Genomic DNA, 24,106 nt, shown 5'->3' with positions numbered 1-24,106 from the left:
GCTGTTATGCCAGGCTCAGGGAGAGCTGGGAGAGTTATCCCAGCTCTCCCCCTCCGGCGGACACGGAGTTTCTGACCGCAACGGCCATTTTGTTTTATTTTTAAATCGCGTACCGGGTTATAACGCGGTCAGTTCGGTTGGACCCCCAAGGACTGCTTTATAATGGGGTTCAGCTGTATCTCTAGAAATTGATTTGAGGGGGGGGGGGGGGGTTTATACAGAAAGGTAAGTGGACATGGAAATTGAACGAGTCTTTACTAAAAAAACAGTAATGTAGTATTAGTGATTGAGGATGCTCTTAAAAATTATTTAGCAGAAACTAATGTAGGGAATATATCGCCGGCAATACTGTGGGAAGCTCATAAAAATGTCATAAGGGGAGTGTTCATTCAGCAAGCCTCCCCCAGGAAAAAACTAAGAGAAATTATAAAATTAAGCAAGTTAATCAGCAGATAAGGAGATAGTGCCGGAACTAATTACAGATAGAGGAAAATTAAATTTGTTAGCAACTCAAAAAGTAGAAAAGTAATTTACTTGGCTTAAACATAAATATTATGAGAAAGGTAATAAGATGGATAGACTGTTAGACAATCAGTTAAAGCAGATGCAGAGCAAAATTCGGAAGCAGGATGGGGTAGTGTCACAGGATGCAAAAGTTATTAAAGAAGAGTTTAGACTATTCTATGAGAAATTATACAATATAGAAGCCATGCAAAATAGGAACCAGGAACATATAGAGGAAGATATAGAATTATTTATGAAGCATATTCAAACCAGGAAAATTTCACCTGAGGCAAGAGATTAACTTGATGCGGTTATAACGTGGGAAGAGATAGAAAAAGTGGTGAAAGATCTACCTAATGGGTAAAGTTCCGGTCCTGACGGACTTCCACATACATACTATAAAACCTTTGCTAACTCTCATATAGTAAATATTTAGAGCATGTTTAACACTTTAAGAGTCTCAGGAAACCTATCCTAATATACAGTATGTCAGAAGTCAATATAACGGTTATCCCTAAGCCAGATAAGGATAAATTAATTTGTGCAAGCTATCGACCAATATCACTTATAAATGTAGATTTATTGCCAAAATTTTAGCGAACAGACAATGAATATTTGCCGGATCTGGTGAAGGGTGATCAAACCGGATTTATACCAAAAAGGGAAGCCAAGGATAACACTAGAGGAATTATAAATATACTGAACCAGATTAATAAAACACAGACTCCAGCTATGATATTATCTATAGATACAGAAAAAGCATTCGATAGAGTGCAATGGAATTTTGTGTTTAAAATGCTGGAACATTTAGGAACGGGAGAAATGTTTAAGCAGTATATAAAGGGATTATATAGTAATCCGTCAGCAAAGGTCAAGGTAAATGGGCAAGTCTCAAACTTATTTAAAATATTTAATGGTACGAGACAGGAATGCCCTTTTCCCGTTGATTTTTGCACTAATAATGGAGCCATTAGCAGAATCAATAAGGAATCATCCAGATATTGCGGGAGTTAAAATAGGTGAGAAAGAACATAAGATCGCATTATATGTGGATGGTCTTTTGATAATAACAAACCCTCTGGTTTCGTTGCCAAGTATAATGAATGTTCTGGGAAAATATAGTTTAGCATCTAATTTTTAAATCAACTTAACAAAAACAGAGGCTCTAAACATAAGTCTTCCAGCAGAGTTGGCGGCCCAAGTTAAAGAAAACTTCCCTTTCGAGTGGAAGAATTAGTGTATAAAATGTCTAGGTACAAATATAACACCAAAAGTAGATCTGTTCATGGCCAATTAGACTCAATTAGCAAAAAAATAGAAAACAAAGGTAGAATAAGAATATTATCTTGTGGATAGGTAGAATTAATTGTATTAAAATGAATATATTGCCGAGGCTTATGTATTTATTCCAGACTATCCCTGTGAAAGTTTTCAAGCAATATATTACTTCGCTTCAAAGTAAAATGACAAAATGTATTTGGGAATTTAAAAAGCCAAGGACCAATACTAAAACGTTGCAAAGACATAAATCACAAGGTGGACTTGGGCAACCAAACATCAACAAATATTATCTCGCTACACAAGTGAATGCCCTTTTTGAATGGTTTCACTGTACTAGAAATAAACTCTGGGTGGAAATGGAAAATAATTATTTGAAGAAATAGATACAAACAAGGCTCCATGGTTTAGAAAGACAGGCCGCACTAGAGGTCTGTACAAGTACCCCTCTTTTGGCACAGCACTAAGTGCTTGGGACGAAATTTCTAAAGATGAGAGAATCTCCACGTTCCCATCCCCTCTAATTCCAATATGAGGGAAGCCTGATTTCCCTACAGGACTCAACTCTGGAATATTTAAAAAGAGGAGTCAAGCGGGTGTAATTAGGCTTGGAGACCTGATGGATATGTGTAAGACCAGATGTTTTAAACACTTTCAGGACCAGTTAGAATTTAAAGAAGGGGAGATATGGCAATATATGCAAATTTGACATTATATGAACAAAAAAAATAAAATAAAATATATTAAGGGTGCTGAATCCTTTTGAAACAGTGCTGTTTTTCGGGTTGCAGGCAGGAACAATATATCGTATATGTAAGGAGGCAGGGGACTCGCCGCCCTCGGCGCGCCCTCTCCTTACCTCTCCAGTCTACCGCTGCTCCCTCTCTCAGTGCTCCACGGCGTCGGCTTGCAGCGCGTCTACGCACCGCCCCTCGCTCCCCCGCAGCTATCTTTCACGCCGCTTTCACGCTCACTGAGCGCGCCCTTGATCAACTTACAGAGTGCGTGCCTCACAAGATAATTTATTCATCCCACTCTGCGATAGGATCTGCCCACCAGGATCCAGGACCCAGGCGCATATTTCCCACTGCCCAAGCTGCAGCAAGACAGGTTATTACCCCCTGCCCTATCACAGGAGGCTCCTTGGCTCACCTCTGCTCTGCCCCCTCCTCTGATTGGTCTCCCTCGCTTTATTACTTCTGTGATTCCTGTGCAACCTCGCTCTGCATAGTTTGTTTGCATTGTGCTGTTGGATACTGAGCTCAGCTCCCTCTTACGTTACAGATCTTGTTACCGAACCGGCTTGTCTTCCTACAATCTCTGGCTCATTGACCCCGGCTTCCACTCGACCTCGCTTACCACCCGGACCTGTCGAACTCGGTCCACGGACTCCTACGACTCGGACCTCTACTTCCCTTGACCCTTGGGTTCGGACTTCACTATGGTACCTTCTCTATGCCCGGATCTGGCAAGTACTACGACTAGCTCCTTGTTCCAATGGTCTTGGCCACGCCACCAGATCCACACTCTGGGCACGCTCTCACTACTGCGGGTGCGTGGTTACTCACTCTCCACCTCAGTACTGGGGGTTAGTCTGGTCTGCGGGCAGCACAGTGTGACATTATGCAGAGCCCAACCAACGCAGACCCCCCCTCGACATGAACCAAATACTAACGGCCCTGGCACAACACTGCCAGACTCTCGGAAAACAAGTAGCCACCCTCACGCAACAACTTTCTATCCTAACCCTCCAGGAAAATCCCCCCAGAGTACCACGCACCCCGCGCCTTTCTCCGCCCATCCGTGATGGGGCTACTGCATTCGTTCCTAAGATTCGTGCACCTAAACCATATTCCGGAGATCCACACGCCTGTCGAGGTTTCCTGACCCAATGTGAAATTCAATTTGAGCTGGCCCCTAGCCACTTCACCTCTGACCGGTCCAAGTGGGCTATATTTTCTTTCTCCTGACAGGAAGTGCCTTGGCCTGGGCCTCTCCCATCTGGGACGTACGGCCGGAGCTTACCAGGGACTACCCCTGCATCAAAAGGGAATTTCAACAGGTGTTCGACACTCCATCCCGCACGGATACGGCGGTCTCTTCTTTGATGTATCTTACGCAAGGGCATAGGTCTGTAGTGAAATTCGCCAGAATTTCGGACCATCACGGCGGAGATTCGGTGGAACGAAGAAGACCTAGTAGCTGTATTCTATCAGGTGCTGTCTGAGTCAGTGAAGGATGAACTCGCGACTCAACCTCGATCTGAAACCTTTGGAGGACCTGATTTCCCAGTGTATATGAGTGGACCAGCGCTTGCAAGAGAGATGTCACGAACGCCAGCGTCCCAGGTTTGTCGTGCCTGTATCCTTCCCGGTCCCTTCTATGCCTTTCAGGAAACCCCTGGCTATCTTACCACCCCCAGATACTTCTGAACCGATGCAGATTGCAGCCAACAACTTCGGGGTGCAGAGAGATCTCGCCGAAGGAACGAGGGCCTTTGCTTTTACTGCGGATCCTCGGAACATCTGGTACGCGGTTGTCCCCTGAGGCCAAGAAACAAGCACTCCAAGTGAGTAATGTGGGGCTCTCCCTGGGTACTATCTCTTCTCGCCCCTTCTCCAAGGAAGAATTTCCCAAGAGGATTATGTTACGATTCTCCACGAGGGTCGGAATTTCCACGTAACCACCTCCGCCTTCCTCGATTCTGGATCGGGAAGAAATTTCCAAGACCAGAATCTTGCCATCCAGAACAACATTCCGATGATCGAGAAGAGGTCTCCCATAGGCCTAGAGGCCATTGACGGACGCCCTCTGCAACCGGCCTTTATCTCATTAAATAACCCTCTGCTCACCTTGTCCACGAGGGTGGTCATTGCAAGCTCCTCTCGTTCGATGTATTCCACTCCCCCACAGTCCAAGTTATTCTCGGTCTTCCCTGATTACAGAGACACAATCCACGCATCGATTGGACGGATCAGTTACCCATTCAGTTGCAGACCTCATCGGGACATCTCAGTCCTACTACGCTCCTTGCCGGGTTGGAAATACCTCCCACTCTTCCCTCCTCCCTTCCGGAGGCATACGCGGACTTTCTGGACGTCTTCAGTAAGACTCACTCCGACCTTTTACCTCCGCATCGCCCGTACAACTGCCCCATCGATCTGGTTCCAGGTACGATCCTTCCCAAATCCAAATCAAATCCACTGTCTGTACCAGAGACCACAGCCATGGCGGAGTACATTCGGGAGAATCTCCAGAAAGGATTTATACAGCACACCACCTCCTCAACCGACGCAGGGTTCTTCTTCGTGAAAAAGAAGGACAGAGGCCTCAACTGCATAACGGTTTAGAATCGCAACCCTCTTCCACTCATCTCCGAGTTATTTGACAGACTACAAGGGGCCACCATTTTTTCTAAGCTCGATATCAAGGGGGCTTAAAACCTCATCCGCATTCGAGAGGGGGACGAGTGGAAGACCGCCTTCAACACCCGTAGTGGCCACTACGAGTACCTGGTAATGCCCTTTGACCTATGCAACGCCCCAGCCGTTTTTCAGGACTTTATAAACGAGGTCTTCCGAGACATACTAAACGTCTTCGTAATCATCTACTTGGATGACATTCTTATCTTTTCCAAGACCCTCCAAGAGCATGTATTACACACCAGGCTCGTTCTCGCCCGTCTTCGTCTCAATCACCTCTACGCTAAATTAGAGAAGTGTCTCTTCCATCAGAGGTCCACAGCCTTCTTGGGCTATATTATCTCTGACAAGGGGTTCAGTATGGATCCCGAAAAACTGAAGGCAATACTGGAATGGCCCCAGCCCAAGACGCTAAAATTCATTCAACACCTTCTCGGATTTTCCAATGACTACAGAAAATGTATTCGTAATTTTTCCACCAAAGTGGCCCCCATTACGGATCTCACCAAGAAAGGAGCCGACCCTTCCCTTTGGTCTTCTGAAGCCTCAGCTGCTTTCGAAACTTTTAAAAGTATCTTCGTTTCAGCACCTTTCCTTCGACATCCGGATACCTCCCTCCCTTTCACACTCGAGGTGAACACCTCAGACTCAGGAGCTGGTGCAGTGCTTTCCCAAAGAATGGGTCCTCAAGACAAACTACATCCGTGTAGATTTTTCTCAAAGAAATGTTATCCGGCCGAGAAAAATTATGATGTCGGTAACAGGGAGCTTTTGGCCATCAAGATGGCCTTCTAGAATGGCGACATCTTCTAGAGGGTACCGGGGAACCTATCCCCATCCTCACGGACCATAAAAATCTTTTATACATCGAAGGAGCATAGCGGTTAGGGTTCCGATAGGCTTTGTGAAAACTATTTTTCTCGAGGTTCAATTACGTCTTATCTTATATACCTGGTACCAAGAATATTAAAGCCGATGCCCTGTCTCTGCAATTCTCCCCAGAAGAGAGGTCGGAAGAGATCACTGAAACCATCCTACCGTCCAAATTTATCATTTCGGCAACCTCATTTGATGTCCTGGACAAAATCATCAAAGCTCAATCCCACATTCCCAGAGGTCTAGAGGTTCCGGAGGGTACTCTGTACGCATCACCGCAATTCTGGTGGAAAATCCTGGAGTTGGGCCATTCCTCCAGAACTGCTGTGCATCCTGGCTTTAAGAAAACCCTGGATCTCATCGGAAGAACCTTCTGGTGGCCCAAGATGGGGAAAGAGGTTCAGGAATTCACCAGTGCCTGCTCAGTATGCGCCCAAAGTAAGACTGCCCGACAAAAGCCTTCGGGTTTCTCCAGGGAGGTCTTTAGACTTCACGGCATTGCCACGTCCATAGTGTCCGACAGGGGTTCACAATTCATCTCCAAATTCTGGTGGGCCTTCTCCAAGTCACTCGGTATCTCGCTCTCATTCTCCTCCGGCTCACACCCTCACACCCTCTGCCCATTGGCAGACTGAGAGGATGAACCAGAATCTGGAGCAGTACTTGAGATGTTTTGCTCAGCTGTGCAATAGACACATTGGCTGAACATAGTTTGCGTTACTCTGTGTTTGCCTCTGCTGATCCTGCCTTGTCCCTGTCCTGTTGCCTTGCTTCCTAGATTAAGCCCTTGTATACCGACCCAGGATATTGGGCAATTCACCAAGGAATTCAGATGTGTTTTTGATACCTCAGGTCATAAAATTACTGCTGCTTCATCCCTTTTTCACATAATTCAGGGTATGCCCTGGAGTTACGGACAATCGCTTCTGAGACAGGATGGAACAGTGAGGCTCTCTCTTCATCTTTTTGGCAGGGACTCTCACAACCTTTGAAGGATGAACTCACCCTGCAGGAGCGCCCAGCTGACCTGGAGGAGCTTATTGCAGTCTGCATTCGGGTGGGCCAGCGTCTGCAGGGAAGGAAATCCGAGCGTTCACGTCATCGTCAGGTTATCGTTTGTTCATTCCTCTTTTCCAGAAAACCCTGCTGCGGATGTTCCAGAACCCATGCAATTAGGCGGCAACAAACTATCGCTCTCAGAGAAGCAGCGTCGTCGAGCGTCCGGTCTATTCCTCTGTAGCCCTGCTTCCTAATGAACGCAGGCCACTATCATATGCTATATTACCTATAGGCTCACAGTGTCTGAGCCTCTGCCACGGAGAGCCTGGGGTACACACAATACTTATAACTTGGTGCAGCGCCTCCACCTGCGGCAGCTTCCGCCAGAGGGGAAGTGGGTCTTCGCAGGACTTATATATCTTAAACACACACACAGCAGTGTACCGTAACCAATCAACTTTACTTGCAATATTCTCACACATATATCCACAGGTGTCCCTCCCTAGAGGAGACACTCTAATCAGCGTCCCGGCGAACGCCGACCCTCCCGTCTCCCTTCACCGGGTGATCCCACCCGTGTCCAGTTCCCTTGGGAATAGTCCTCCCACCCTCATGTGAGTCAGATATATATATATACATGAGTGTGACTGCACAGCCACTGTGTCCCGAATGAACGATGGTACCGTTGGTGCACTTGGAGAATTACCTGCCGGGTACTCCAGTACCCCGGTGCTCCTACAAATCTTCGCAAAGGGTCAGCGAGTTGCAGATGTCGTAAGCCGTTGATGTCCAGGGCGATCCTACCCGGACACACTGCGGCTTGCTAGTGGGGTCTGAGCCCAGACCTCCCGCCACTTAGAACTGTCCTGGTGATGGTAGTGCGGCAATAAAGGGAACCGGAACCTCACTATGGAAAGTCCCTAGCTCCGCTTGACTCTACTGGGACTCAGGGCCTAACCTGGCCTGGGACATATGGCCTACGTAGGGGGCGGTTGGCCTCCCCACAACGAAGCTCCGTCTCCTTTCCAGCCCGCGGGGGTTGATGGGACCTGTGTCCTTCGCGTTCTTTTCTTACTCTGCCTGCGCATGCGCAACCTCTGGCTAGGTTAAGTTTGCACTGGTGCCAACCATAACATGGCGTCTTGCAATACGCGGAGCCTCCGTATCGGAGTGCTCCCTACCGCAGCGTACCCGCCCCCAACAACACAAGGGCGAGAAGGGGGGTCCCGGCTACATCCTCCCGCCTGTGGATTCCAACGACCCCGCTTGGACAACACTTTAACTGACACAACGTTATATAATGGAAAAATGCCTAATATACATTCCTCCCTAAATCAGCTTCTACATCTCGCTAAACATCACAATCACTGATTGCACTCGATTGCGAGCCCACTGCTGAGCCTCATAGTGGGGTGCCCCAACCTGATTGTAGGCCATCCTCATTGGAGGTTGCCAATTTCTCTGACTCCGCCTTAACAGCTGTTCGGTCACTCCCGTGGGAGAGTGACTGTCTGCGTCTGGTACTTTGAGTTCTTCCCTTGAGGGGATTGAGCTCTCTACTTGGTCATTAATTGGTAGGAAGCATGGGCTCAGCGGATCTAATACTGAATCTGCCGGGGCCACTGTCACGGTGACTTATGACAGGCTGCAATTTACACCAAATATATATAATATAATATATATATATAACTGGGTTGAACTGGGACGAGACTTAGATATGATAAAATATCATTTATTCCTTGATAAAGGTGAACACACAAGATATACAAATAACAGACAAAATATGGACACTTACTTAAAGATGGAAATGATGAAACAGTCACATCTGGACTGGCAGTTCATACAGCACTCTTCATCATCCCAAGACACGAAAAGCCATGAAAAGGCCTTGCATGCAGACATTGCATAGCATTTCTCTCAGCAATCAGGTAACAATTCAGATGATATCAGAAGACCCAGGATAAAGGGTTGACAACAGTTTATAAACCTTTTGTAACCCTATCCTTAACATTAAGTACAGGTGATTGGTTTTCAATTACCTGTAGCCACTCACTAACATGGGAACACCTTTGGATACACGCCCCCAGCTAGTTGGCACATGCTCAGTTGGGCTCTGGGGTTCTCATTTCTGTAGCCCCACATTTGCATCAGGAATGCCAGTCAGTCTACTAAACGGAATTCCTGGCAGGATACCCTTTGTGGTAAGGTGTGAAATGGGACACTTACAGCCTGCTCATGTTTGAGCCGTCTCCGCCCTCAGGTAAACAGTAAGGGTGGCAAAATCCTTTGAACAATACTTAAGTCCTAGACATTGGGTCGCCTCTCTGGCCATATGCTACCCTGGTATGCAAAGGAATTTCCTCTGGGTTTTATCCCTGCTCTGGGACACAGTATTAAAGATAAAACACAAACATCTTAAAATATCCGGTTCTGTTGGGTCCAGCGGGTCCAAACTTTCCAGTCCTCAATGCCGGATTTGGGACACCCTAAGGTCCAATTTGCGACTTGCTACGACCTTCGGAACCGGAGTTATACAATTACACCTTAAACCGTTTCCTATTTTAATACAATAAACTCCGCTGTACATTAAATCACGGTTTTTCACTAAATCCCCATTGAAAACAACGGGCTTCGCCGCCATAGACTTTCAAAGGCAAACCGCCGCCGCTGGCGGCTATGGGAATCAGCCGCCATAGACTTTCAACGGGGCTACGCCGCCGTTGAAGTCAATGGGGGTTTCCGCTATAGCCGGTCAATGGATATTGGCCGCCATTGGAGTCTATGGGAAAAGTCCCGAACTTTCAAGGGGGTCCATTCTCCGTCGGGTTGGTCCAAGAGGGTCAAGGATGGTTCTGCAGCGATGCCGGAGCAGTGACTACAGGTACCCAAATCCTGATCCTCTGGACCCTCCGGAACCGGAGCTATGGATTCCTAAATTTCAGCTTTTCACACTTAGCCGTTTTCTTGAGCTGTTTCTGCCGCCGCCATTGGAACCTATGGCGCAACCCGCTCTTCTCGGTCGACCCTTATCGAGGGTCCAGGATTCGGGAACCCGGTTGTGGTCGAGTGGGGGAAGGCCTAGGAACTAGGGGCAAAAAGAATTTTATTTCTAGGTGCTCTAGAACTGTTTATTCCCACGCCACTTGTCGTTGAACTTGACTGCTAAGTGATCAAAGCTCTCTTATTGAAAAAGTATCCACTTTGCGGTTTTGCGGTTTGGACGGCAGCCAACTCGTTACTGGAAAGCTTCTTCGAGGAATATCCATTGAAGTCAAAGGGCCCATTGACTTACAATGGGAAACCGCCGCTCCTCCTCTCGGACGCCACCTGCTGGTCTTCACAGGAAACAGGACTGAAACAGCAAGATTCGCCATTAGAATGCATTGAGCCCTAATGGCGGCCTATGGGACCCTGCAAAATGGTGCCTGAAAAGGCGGGAAAATTACACAAAGGGCTACACTGGCGACACACTTTATTCGAGCTCGGCTAGTCCCACGAATTCGGGTATACCCGGGTGTATTGAGGTTTGTGACTGTTTTCTGCCCGAGTGCATTGAGTTATTTTCCAGGCAGGGATTGAAGCATTTTATTCCCTCTGGCTGCAATACTGCACAGTATATATATATATATATACTGCATTACAATTCATGAATTTATGCCATCTGGTAGACACGCGAAGCATTGCAGCCTATTAAATCCTAATCATTATCATTTAACAGATCAGCCGCCCATCAGCCAGGCATGAACCCAGGCTGGGAAGGCAAATGCAACGGGGCTTGTCAGAGGTGAGGAGCGGCGCATTCCAGGTATCTGCCAGGTACATACCGGGTATTTGCTCGAATAAAGTGTGTCGGTGCAGTATAATCATTAAAGAACTATTAACCCTTGTACTCCCGGATTCATCCTAGTGTGTGTGTGATGCAGACACTGATATAACAATAAAACCTTGGAACAGGGAATACACATTTTCATGTTATAACAAGGGTTAAATCACATTTCTGGACCTCAGCCCAGTTAACCCCTTGTCTCCCTGGTGAGGTCAGGGGGTGGCCAATTGCGGTGTAACCCCTTTAATCCCGGGCCAAATCCTCCCCATTGTCACAGCCACCTCCTGAGGCGAGCGCTCCCTGAGCCCTTTACCCGAAGCTCCGCCGGGAGGTGCTCTCTGTTGAGGGCCCCTTTGAGAGGTTCCCTCTTGTGGATCTTCCGGAACATCGAAGTTCCCTGACTCTTCTTCTGATGACATTTCCCCATCCAAGGGGGATTCCGGCCACTCCAAATCCCCCTCCTCTACTCGGGGAATAGGGAGCAAATGATTACGATGCCAGGTTTTCACCCGGCCCTCCGAGTCTTTGATGCAGTAGACCGGAAGACCGGGCATTTGAGAGGCTACTTCGTACACTCCCTCCCGCCATCTGTCGGCCAATTTATGTTTCCCTGGTACCCCCAGGTTACGGAGAAGTACTGCATCGCCAGGTTTAATGTCTCTGTGTTTCACCTTATGATCATACCGCCTTTTATTTTCGGCATTCAGTTTTTCAGTGGATCTTTTGGCTTGTACGTAGGCCCGTTGCAGGTTCTCTTGTAATCTCTGCACATAGCGGAAATTGGTACTATTATGTACTCCATCAGCAGAGACTCCCAACTGTATGTCCACAGGCAGTCTAGCTTCCCGGCCAAACATGAGAAAGTACGGCGAGAACCCAGTAGAATCATGTCGTGTACAATTGTAAGCGTGGACTAGGGTTTCCATTCAGTCTTTTTTTCTCCTGTTAGCGTGCCTAACATGTCTAGTAGGGTACGGTTGAACCGTTCCGGAAGTGCATCCCCTTCGGGGTCTTAGGGCGTAGTACGGGACATTTTGATATGTAAGAGGTTCAGCAGTTCTTTTATTAATTTGCTTTCGAAGTCTCATCCTTGATCGGAGTGGAGGCGTTGAGGAAGCCCAAAATGCATAAAATACTTCTCCCAGAGCACCTTGGCCACCGTAATGGCTTTTTGATCTTTGGTCGGGAAGGCCTGGGCGTAACGGGTGTAATGATCCGTAATGACCAGCACATTTCCTATGCCATGGCTATCAGGTTCGATGCATAGAAAGTCCAGACAGACTAAGTCCATAGGCCCCGTACTCCTTAGGTGGCCCGTTGGGGCAGCCCTAGTGGGCAAGGTCTTGCGCTGAATGCACCGCACACACTGTCGACAGTGATGCTCTACTGCTTCTCTCATTTTTGGCCAGAAGAACCTATCTCTCACTAGTCCAAAAGTCTTGTCTACCCCCAAATGACCATGTTCGTCGTGTAGAGCTTTCAGTATTAAGTACTGCAGTCGTTTTGGTAGCACTAATTGTCATCTATTCGGGTGGTTATGATATTCTGCAACTCGGTATAGCAAATTGTCTTGCATTTCAAATTTGTCCGCTTCCCACATCAGTATACCTCCTCCATCCCCCGGAGCCTGTCGAAGGAGGGCCGGGCGATTGTGTCTGATAGCATAACGAATGGCCCCGGCGACCAGGTCTTGTTCTTGATATCGTACCATATCTTTCCAGGCTATGATCTTGTCTGGTGTAACATGCATGCCACTGGGGTCGCAATAGGCTTTGGGTATAGCGTTTGAGGTACACCCCAGGGAGTCAGCCACTCGTAATTCAGAGAACGCCACTTGGTCATTAACTATGGCAGCGGTGCTACATAGGGCCCTTACTCCGGGTCCCGGGATTTCTTCCCATTGATCTTCATCGGGGGTAGTGGCCAACCCTGGTCGCCTAGACAGGGCGTCCGCTCCAATGTTCAAGGGGCCAGGCTTGTATTTCAAGGTGAAATTGTAATTGAATAGAGCAGCCAGCCAGCGATGGCCGGCCGCATCGAGTTTGGCGGAGGTCATAATGTAGGTGAGGGGATTATTGTTGGTCCGCACCTCGAACGACACACCGTACAGGTAGTCCCGAAGTTTGTCCACAATGGCCCACTTAAGGGCCAAGAACTCGAGTTTGTGCACTGGGTAATTCTGCTTGCTGGCAGTAAGACTGCGGCTGATATACGTGATGGATCGCAATCTCTCGAAATATTTTTGATGCAACACTGCTCCTAGGCCGCTCAGGCTTGCATCCACATGTAGTATATATGGTTGTTCGGGGTTGGTGTAGGCCAGCACGGGAGCCGCAGTCAGACTCTGTTTCAGGTCTCTAAAAGCTTGTTCACACTCGGGTATCCATTTGTCCCCGAAGGGCTGTCGGGTAGGGGTGGCCTTCCGGCCCGTGTCCGCCGGATATATTTTGAGTAGGCCGTTGAGGGCTTTGGCCCGGCGGGAGTACCCCTCCACAAATCTGCGATAGTAGCCGCAGAACCCCAGGAACGACCGCAACTCTCCCATTGTCAGGCCGGGGCTAGTTGACAACATCTTCTATTTTGGCGGGGTCCGTGGCAATTCCCTCCCGGACACGATGTGTCCTACGTAAGTCACTGATGTCCGGTAGAACCGGCATTTTTCCAAGGAGAGTTTGAGCCCTTCCTGTGCTAATCTATCAAGTACCATCAGGAGTCGAGCCTCATGATCTTCCAGGGTTTTCCCGAAAACTATGATGTCATCTAAATACACGAGGCATTCTCAGGGGTTCAAGTCCCCTAAAGTCTTTTCCATTAGCCGCTGGAAGGTGGCAGGCGCCCCACATATGCCTTGGGGCATACGGGGGAATTGATAGAACCCTAGTGGGCAGACGAACACCGTCTACTCTTGATACTCTGGGCTCATGGGGACTTGGTAATAACCCGACCGAAGGTCCAGTACACTGAACCATTTACTCCCGTGTAGGGTATCCAGGATTTCTTCTATGCGGGGAAGATTATACTGGTCCGGTACCGTTCGATTGTTCAGCGTCCGGTAATCGACACATAATCTCACTGTCCCATTCTTTCGCACGACTACTATAGGGGAGGCGTAAGGGCTTCGTGACTCCGTGACAATCCCGGGTTCTTCCATTTCATTGATAGCAGCCTGGACATCCTCTACGTCCCTACGGGCGAGCCGACGGGAACGCTCTCGAAAGGGTTTTGCATCAGTCATCCGAATGGTGTGTTGGGCATTGCGACTACACCCCACATCCATCTCGCTGGTAGAGAACACTGATCGTCTTTTTTCTAGCTGTACTCGTAATCGTTCTTTCCAGGCCTCCGACAGTTCGGATGAGCCAAAGTCAGAGTCTAATGGCGTTCTGGGATCGTCCACTCTGGTCGTCTGTACCTGCACGGCTTCGTCCACCGAGCTGACGGGATAAATTCTCCCTATCCGTTGGCCCACATCGATGGCCGTGGGGAAGGGCGACAGATTCTGTACCATTACAAAAATTCGACAGGGAATGGTGGCGGGCCAACTCCGGAATTCCGGTACTAGGCGATATCCTCGGCGGACATCTTCTTCTGGGGTGCTTTCTAAAGAAAACTGCTGCTCCTCGTCTAATCGTTCAGCGTAGGCATACCAGGCAGGGATCCTCTGCGTCTCTCCTGGCAAGAGTTTGGTCAATGCCCCCCACCCACAGAACAGCAGTCCTTAGTCCTCCAAGGGGGATTGGGGACGAGCTGGGTCTGCCCGAACCAGCTGCAACTGTAGGCTGGACATGGGTAGTTCGTTAGCTTCGTGTAAGTAGGCCCGGATGACGGCTTGCACAATGTCAGCATTCGTACCGAGGATGATCGGGTACTTAGGTGTATCTTTGGGTTCGGGGCACACCAAGGCGTCGACATTCATGGGGTGAGATTTCCCCGTGTTGAGCTGTTGTATCTCCAGGTCCACGGTCACCAGGCCGTTGATGGGGTAGTCGTCATTACTTAGGCCTCGTACTTTGATATGTTCGTCTCAGAGGCCGCTTCTGGAGATGGCGATCATAGAATCCCCGATATATGATTGTGACTTGGGACCCCGTGTCTAGTAGGGCGGAGGAGTAGATACCGTCCACTAACACCCGGATCAATGCTACCGGTCCCATTGATTTATGGCATAGTATTTGGCCCACAAGGCGCCATCATCCTCTTTCGCGCTTTAGGCTTCCACTAGGAACTCGATCATCAAGCGAGAGGTTAGGTCGGGGTATTATTCTCGATGAATGCTGATCAAGGTGGATGCCGGGGGTCGCAAGCACTCCATGAGACGTTGCCGTTTCACCACGTCGGTGCAAGACCATTTTTCCATTACTCCCCTGGTGTGTTCCTTCCATGGATCTATCTCATCCTCTCCCGTGGGCACAGGTAGCGTCCCCGAGAAGGCCTTTAACTTCCGGTAGGTTTGGGCATGGGTGCTAAGGTAAGTGCTTCTACTAGCGGCGGTAAGCTGGTGGGGGTGGTTAACTGGTCTATCTTGTCATTGAGTTTCTGTAGCATATCACTACGCACCCTTGCTTCCGCGGATGCGCTCGACCTGGGATAGCTGGATTCTGTCCGACAACTAGCCGCTTCGCTCGCGGGATAGTGAGCAAAGGGGAGGGTGGGGTCGTCATGATCTAGTTCAGCCACAGGAGGGTCCCGAAGACGGTAGACAAAAGAGCTACCGCCAGGTGGGGCATTGGGCAGCGGCAGATATTGGGGAACGGCGGGTTCCAGTACTAGAGGAGACACTCTAATCAGCGTCCCGGCGAACGCCGACCCTCCCGTCTCCCTCCACTGGGTGATCCCACCCCGTGTCCAGTTCCCTTGGGAATAGTCCTCCCACCCTCAAGTGAGTCAGATATATATATACATGAGTGTGACTGCGCAGCCACTGTGTCCCGAATGAACGATGGTACCGTTGGTGCACTTGGTGAATTACCTGCCGGGTACTCCAGTACCCGGTGCTGCTACAAATCTTCACAAAGGGTCAGCGAGTTGCAGATGTCGTCAGCTGTGGATGTCCAGGGCGATCCCACCCGGACACGCTGCGGCTTGCTAGCGGAGTTTGAGCTCAGACCTCCCGCCACTTAGAACTGTCCTGGTGATGGTAGTGCAGCAATAAAGGGAACCGGAACCTCACTATGGCAAGTCCCTAGCTCCGCTTGTCTCTACTGGGACTCAGGGCCTAACTGGGCCTGGGGCATGCGGCCTACGTAGGTGGCGGTTGGCCTCCCCACACCGAAGCTCCGTCTCCTCTCCAGCCAGCTCTGAACAACGTGCGCGCAACCACCTCCTTTTCCTCCTTAACCTCGCAGCCCATTGGCTCAGCCCTATCACGGGGACCCGCGGGGGTTGATGGGACCTGTGTCTCGCTACCTCCCTCCAATCGGAACTCTCCTCCTTTGCGGGCTTTTCTTACTCTTGCTGCGCATGCGCAACCTCTGGCTAGGTTAAGTCTGCACTGGTGCCAACCATAACATGGCGTCTTGCACGACACGGAGCCTCCGTATCGGAGCGCTCCCTACCACAGCGTACCCACCCCCAACAACACAAGGACGAGAAGGGGGGGTCCCGGCTACACCTCTATTGCGGTAATTCAGGCCATCTGGCTCTTCGTTGTCCTCTCAAGTCGGGAAACGTGACAATATAGTGATGTGGATACCAAAAAGCGCTCTTACCTATAAACAATATTGGAGTGTTGACTCCCAATATATCAAGAACTTGCTAGCTCTAATAGTGCCCAAATAATTTGTATCAAAAAATGTGACAACAATCCTCCAAGACAATGATGGGTATAATTAATTAATTACTAACACTGCTCATATGGAGTGCCGCCTAATTGACAAACACGCAGTGAATCTCAAATACAAAACTACTAAAAAGTGTCCTTTGAAACCTAAATTCATAATAACAACAACAGTGCTTGGGCAATAGGTGCTGGTGATTAATGACTAACTAAAACCGCATGTGTTAATACCCAATAAAATGTGCACAAAATATAACAATGTGACAAATTGAAAACACAAACAGTATTAAGCATATGTTGCTAAATCCCACCATGACACATAAGAACAGATGGAATGGCAGCCAAAGGACAGTAAAAGAAGTCGTTTCAAAATTACTTGTACAGATAATATAACAATGAACACAAAGTCCTTGGTGCAGATAAGAGGTATAACTGCCACTCCTGAACAGGTGTAGTATGACAGTCCAGGTGAAAGAGTCTTTATAGTTGTTTCATCTCCTCCAGATGCAGCAATACTGTACACTGGCGACACACTTTATTCGAGCTCGGCTAGTCCCACGAATTCGGGTATACCCGGGTGTATTGAGGTTTGTGACTGTTTTCTGCCCGAGTGCATTGGGTTATTTTCCAGGCAGGGATTGAAGCATTTTATTCCCGCTGGCTGCAATACTGCACCGTATATATATATATACTGCATTACAATTCATGAATTTATGCCATCTGGTAGACACACGAAGCATTGCAGCCTATTAAATCCTAATCATTATTATTTAACAGATCAGCCACCCGTCAGCCAGGCATGAACCCAGGCTGGGAAGGCAAACACAACGGGGCTTGTCAGAGGTGAGGAGCGGCGCATTCCAGGTATCTGCCAGGTACATACTGGGTATTTGCTCGAATAAAGTGTGTCGGTGCAGTAAGTGAAGAAAAAGAGGAGACCATTGCGCAGTAACTTCTTAAATTCAGAATGTTTGACAATCCCTTGAGAGTGCCTACTTACAGCAAATAAAAGATCATAATGCCTCAATTGGTATCTTTGGTCTTGATCGGATTATGTCCCCACACCTGGTAGTCAGAGTGATCCTCCAAATTGATCAGTGCCCATGCAATAAACAAATGCACATTGCACAATACCAAAAGGACATTCATTTATTAAAAAGCACAAGACATATAACACTCACATTTTAGCATGCCTTGGCCCATGACACTAGAATGCCGTCCACAGCTTTGAGAGTTCGGGATCCTATACAGACTGCCAAGGTAATTTCTAACACTCTCTCTCTTTGCGGCCGCAACCAGAGTGAACAACGTCCTCGATGATGTCGGTGCTGCTCAGGGAATCCCTCCTCTCGCTACCTCACGGATGGATACTGCTAGGCTCCACCCTACCCATTTCGTGACTGCAAATGTCACTTCGTCAGGGGTGTTCTTTCATTGTTATATCAAGTTGGGAAATGCCAACTCCCATTGAGGTCCAGAGGAGCCTCTGTGGGAACACTCTCCAATTCTTCTATCACCAAAGAACCGCTACCTACTGTAGCTGAATTTTGGTTCCTGTGTCTATTCTGGCTCCGGGTCTGGCAGTAACAGCATCTGCGTTCATCGACTCCAGATAGGGAGGTAACTTCATTGATCAGGAGTTTGCTATAAAGAATAACATCCCGCTGATATATAAAAAAAACTCCGGTGGCACTAGAGGTCATTGATGGATGTCCTCTACAACTGGCTTTCATCATCTTGCAAACCATTGAACTTTCTCTCTTGTTCGAGCAAACCCACAGGGAGGAGATTTCTCTGGACGTTATACACTCTCCCTCTGCTGAGATCATCTTGGGCCTTCCATGGCTTCAACGGTACAACCCGCAAATTGATTGGGCTAAACAAAGGCCTATTTCATGGATCAACAGTGCTCTTTGACCTGTGCTGTACCACCTCAAAAGATCTGCAGTAAGAAGGCGCCTGAGGAAGCACAGAGCACATTACCGGACTGCTATGCTGACTTCAGGGGTGTTTTTGATAAAACCAAATCTGAGGTACTTCTTCACCATCGGTCTTTCAACTGTCCCATAGATCTGCCTGGTTCCGTCCTTCCCAGGAGTCGATCTTATCCGCTGTCCCTTCCAGAGTCTAAAGCCATGTCAGATTACATTCAGGAGAACCTTAAGAAAGGATTCATCAGAAAATCTTCTTCACCGGCTGGGGCAGGATTTTTCTTTGTCAAAAAGAAGTATGGTACCCTACGTCTGTGCATTGACTATCGGGGGTTAAACAAAATTACCATAACAAAACAATATTCATTACCACTAATATCTGAGTTATTCGACCGTCTCCAAAGATCTTTCATCTTCACCAAATTGGACCTTCGGGGTGCATATAATCTGGTAAGGATCCGTCAGGGCGACGAATGGAAGATGGCCTTCAACACAATGGATGGCCATTATGAATATCTAGTTATGCCATTCGGCTTGTGCAATGCTTCTGGGTCTTTCAAGATTTCGTCAATGAAATATTCAGAGATCTCCTCAATACTTTCTTATCATATATATTTTCTCTAAATCTCTTCCAGAACACATTGAACAAGTCAAGCAGGTCCTACTACGTCTCCGTCAGAACCACCTCTACGCTAAATTGGAAAAATGTCACTTTCATCAAACTTCTACCTCATTCCTAGGATACATAATTTCTGTTTCTGGGTTCTCCATGGACCCCTCCAAACTGAAAGCTGTTGTGGATTGGCTGCTCCCCACTTCTCTCAAGGGTATTCAAAGGTTTCTGGGTTTTGCCAATTATTATAGGAGATTTATTCATCATTTTTCGTCCATTGTCGCTCCGATCCCTGCCCTCAACAAGAAAGGAGCTGATGTTTTGTCTTGGCCTCTTGCAGCTACTCATGCCTTCAACCTCTTGAAGAAATCCTTTGTGTCTGCACCGGATCTGATCCATCCCAATCCTAAACTCCCGTTCACATTGGAGGTGGATGCATCTGACATCTGAGCCGGCGCCATTCTGTCTCGGCCCTCGGCCAACCTACAGCCCTGTGCGTTCTTTAAAAAAAAAATCTCCACAGCACAACAGAACTACGATGTGAGTAACAGAGAGTTATTAGCCATTAAACTCGCATTGGAGGCATCTATTGGAGAGTACAGAGAGTCCAATCATGATTTTAATGGATCACAAGAATCTCATGTATCTGGAGAGTGCTCAACGTCTGGAGGCTCGCCAGGCCCACTGGTCTCTTTTGTTTCTCGTTTTAACTACATCATTTCTTTTATACCCGTTCCAAGGAGAGTGCTCAACGTCTGGAGGCTCGCCAGGCCCACTGGTCTCTTTTGTTTCTCGTTTTAACTACATCATTTCTTTTATACCCGTTCCAAGAACCTAAAAGCGGACGCTCTATCCCATCAGTTCATAGTCGAGGACAGGACCAAGGCCAGATTGGAGACCATTCTTCCCTCTAAATTTATCATTTCTGCAAATACGTTTGATGTACTAGACAAACTACTTCAAGATCAGAAAACCATTCCGGAGGGTCTGAAGGTTCCGGACAGCCGTCTTTTTGCTCCACCACCATTCCGTCAGAAGATCCTGAAGTGGGGTCACTCTTCCAAGACTGCCGAATATCCTGGCTCCAAGAGGCCTTCCAATCTGATCACATGGATATTCTGGTGGCCTAACATGCAGGGAGACGTTAAGGAGTTCATCAAGGCATGCACCACATACATGGAAACAAAGTTCCCTGCAGTAAACCTCAGGGACACTTACGTCCTCTTCCCATCCCAGATCGCCCCTTGAACAATTTATCGATGGACTTCATTGTAGAGTTGCTGGATTCCAGGATATGACACAGTCTTGGTGGTCAATGATCACTTCTTGAGGCAGGCACATTTCATCCCACTTAAGGGTCTACCGGATTCTTCCACTTTAGCAGATGTTTTCACTAAGGAAATCTTCCATCTAAACGGGATCCCCTTGACCATCGTCTCCGATAGGGGTTCTCAATTTGTATCCAAGTTCTGGCGGGCGTTTTCTAAAAAGCTAGGTATATTACTGCACCTCTCCGGGTATCTTCTGCAGACAAATGGCCAGACGGAGAGGACCAATAAATCATTAGAGCAGTTTCTGCTCTGCTTCATCGCCGACACCCAAGATGATTGGACGGATCTGCCCCCTTGGGCAGAGTTCGCCCATAATTCCTTATGGAATGAGTCTACTCAGAACTCCCCCTTCTTCATAAACTAGGGATTCCACCCCGCACGGCTATCCATCTCCTCCTCTAGGGTTCCAGCAGCAGACAACCGGATCCAGTCCTACAGTCTTCATGGACCAAGATGCAAGGAAACCTTAGGAAGGCTTCTTCAATACAGAAGATTCAAGCGGACCGCCACCGTCGTGAAACTCCAGAGTTGAGACCAGGATTGAGACCAGGATTAACCCATGAAGACCCTGAATTTACTAAGGACTTGCATCACAGATACACTGTGGGGGAAAGAGAGGTACTTATGGACATACCATATTACTCATACTTTCTCACATTTTTGCTCAGTTTACTCGTCTATCATGTAGCATATGCCAGGGTTCTCAACTCCAGTCCTCAAGACCCCTCCCAACAGGTCAGGTTTTAAGGATATCCCTGCTTTACAACAGGTGTCTCAATCAGTGCCTCAGTCATAGAGTGAGCCTCTGATTGAGCCACCTATGCTGAAGTAGGGAATGATTTAGCCACTCCTGCTGAAGTCGAAGCCAGGATATCTTGAAAACCTGACCTGTTGGGGGAGTCTTGATGACTGGAGTTGGGGACCTCTGTCATACTCTATTGTTCTGTTTTCAGCTCTCTGTTTGCTTCCCGTGCATACAGTATCTTGATGTGCTTGTGGGTGGAGAGGGTTTATGGTAATGAATATTTAATGTTACCTGTATGTTAGATCCATTTTTTGCCATGCAGAGCTTTTCGGGCTTGTACTGTAATGGTTGATATCATATACACCACATCGGGGTTTCTCCATAATTTCCATTGTCGCCTGATTCATCTTTCCAGTCACATTCAGACTAAAAAACTCCTGCATTTGCTTGAGTTTTTCAGAGAAAGAATTGCCATTGTTTTTCCTGCCCACTGGTACACCTTCCGTCTTAAGGTCGTAAAATCTTTTCAGGTATTTCTGTCAATAAATGTTATATTAGAGACTTCTACACACCTTCAACCAAAATTGCATGTTTGACATGAATTATTTTATTTGGCACAGTTCCTTATCACTTTAAAGGGGGTTTCCCAAAAGTGTACAACCAGGTTACAGACTATTCAATTCAGTGTGGAGCTGAAAATGAAACACTTATTTTTGATAAAGACCAGCATGGAGTGATCTGGTCTGCTTTCTCAATGTATGTAAAAAATAATAATCCTGTGTAGCATAAGCATTCTTAAAATGAATGTAAAACAAATTCAACATAAATAAATGACTTTGCAAAGTAAGAAATGAATAAAGAAAACACAGCGCCAACTTCTAAATATAAACAGTGACTAAATATCTCGCTGCTGGATTATGGCAGGGGGGGGGTGATTCAAATCCTTCCAAAAAGTGATATATAAAAGAAAAATACCAGCGCGTGGGTTAACATTTCGTGCCCTAATGTATAAAACCACTATGTGTTTAAGACTTATAAAACACACAACTATCCTATATAAGTGCAAAATATATCCAATCTCTGTGAATAGTGCACTTACATAAACAAATGTCCAAGTGATAATGTCCTGCAAGGTAAGTCCACTTTGGACTTATCCCTTATATAGGATAGTTGTGTGTTTTATAGGTCTTAAATACATAGTGGTTTTATACATTAGGGCACGTCATTTTAACCTACGCGCTGGCAAAGTAAGAAATACTGAAGCACTCAGTGTCATTTCTGTGACTGTTAATTGATCTGTTTAAAGTCTGCTGCTACAGGAACAGCATAACCATGCCTATAACATTTGGTAATACGGAAATGTGCTGTTCCCAGCGCTGGGAGACTCATGGGAAGAGTTAAATCTTAGCACCTTCTGTTGATCTGGACCTCAGGGGGTTATTTAGTGAAGTCGCACAGCTGGAGCAAAACCTGTGAACAGTATGTTCTGTATATCTTTATTTATATACCATCATCCATGTACCTTACATCGCACTTTACAACAGTAATACACATGAGATAATAGGAATAAATGCTTCATACATAAAAGTAGACAATAGGAAAGAAATCCCTGCTCCAAAGCGTTTACAATCTAAAGAATTGCACCAGATTAATAGAAGGAAAAACGTAATTTCCTTTTCAATTCAATCCCTTTTTTTATAAACGTGATGCTGCTTTCTGTGCTGGGTCTGCCTCAGTTTTGTGATTTTATTAAATTACCTCTAAGTTCTATTGCATCTGATGTTTCAAAGTCATACATTAAATAACAAAACCCCGGATATGAAACTAAGTTGTATTGTAATTTTTAAGATTTCCAACTGTGTTTGCTTGTGTATTTTAAAAATGCTGCCAGATTTATAAAAGCCTTTCTTATGTTACTTATTTTATTGTGCCCTGAAATAACATACAGACTACAGTACATGCTACAGATTACAAACTAGAAAAATAACATACATGTTCTACCCATGTCTAAGAATTGTACAAAAAAATTCCTCTGTAAATCACACATATCATTAAAGGGGTCTCAAAAATTGTATAATTACCTCAGCAAGTTGTCCATATTTCTCTTCCAATTTGCTTTCTCGTACAGCTGGAAATGCATAAGAAATGGCTGCGCACAGTAACAGCATAAATCGGATGCAATTCATTTTTCTGTTGTGTTCTAGGATTGTGTCAAGGATTCTAACATGACTCTAACTGTCTAAGGTTCGTCTTTATATATCCCTTCTATGCCTCACAAATCCATCTGTAGTATGATTCACACCATAGTATTTCCGCATTACTCTGTGGCAACGAACATGGAACTCAGCCAAAAAAATGACACACTTTCAGTAAAGTAATACTTAGTAATTTCTGTGTGTATTTGAGATACATGAAAGACTGTGGGTTTTTTTCTTCAAAATATTTATGCAATAAAAGCAGCAACAAAGCAGATATCCTTTTAGTAAAGATACAGTAATACAAAGATGTCCAGCAACAGGAAATGCTGTGAGTCTTCATTGAGCACATTAGGGTTATTGTATATTATCTAGTAGTAATGCTGTTTTTACCTAGGCACTTATTCAATAAGTCGGACAGCTCGCATTTTGGAAATACTGTAAGGTGAATATTGTGCATATTTGCAATGTTGCAGATTTCCAATCAGTGAATGTAATTTGTATTGAGCTTTAACTCTAAACTGAAGTGGCACAAAAATGAAGGAAAGGAGGACCACACAGGAGACTTGATTTGAGTTTTGGAAAACTTCAATAAGGTATTCACAGCATC

General features: G+C 46.7%; 1 protein-coding gene across 5 annotated transcripts in view; it reads right to left on the bottom strand.

Moving 5' to 3' along the window:
- LOC142490301 (matrix metalloproteinase-18-like) overlaps positions 1-23,608 on the bottom strand; it is a 105,515-nt gene extending 81,907 nt beyond the window's left edge. For 3 of the 5 annotated variants that reach the window (XR_012800023.1, XR_012800022.1, XR_012800024.1), the window contains exons 1-2: positions 23,383-23,608; positions 21,593-21,837 (exon numbers count right to left, since the gene is read on the bottom strand). Coding sequence is in view for 2 of the 5 variants with exons in the window: in XM_075592407.1 (XP_075448522.1) it covers positions 21,593-21,837; positions 23,383-23,487 (350 nt within the window). In the remaining 3 variants the exon portion in view is untranslated. The remainder of the gene's footprint in view (positions 1-21,592; positions 21,838-23,382) is intronic. The other 2 variants (XM_075592407.1, XM_075592408.1) reach the window with 2 other exon arrangements.
- Between the last annotated feature and the right edge of the window lie 498 nt (positions 23,609-24,106).

The sequence above is a fragment of the Ascaphus truei genome, chromosome 3 (assembly GCF_040206685.1).
Source record: "Ascaphus truei isolate aAscTru1 chromosome 3, aAscTru1.hap1, whole genome shotgun sequence".
Lineage (NCBI taxonomy): Eukaryota > Metazoa > Chordata > Amphibia > Anura > Ascaphidae > Ascaphus > Ascaphus truei.
This window is presented reverse-complemented; position numbering and strand designations above follow the sequence as displayed.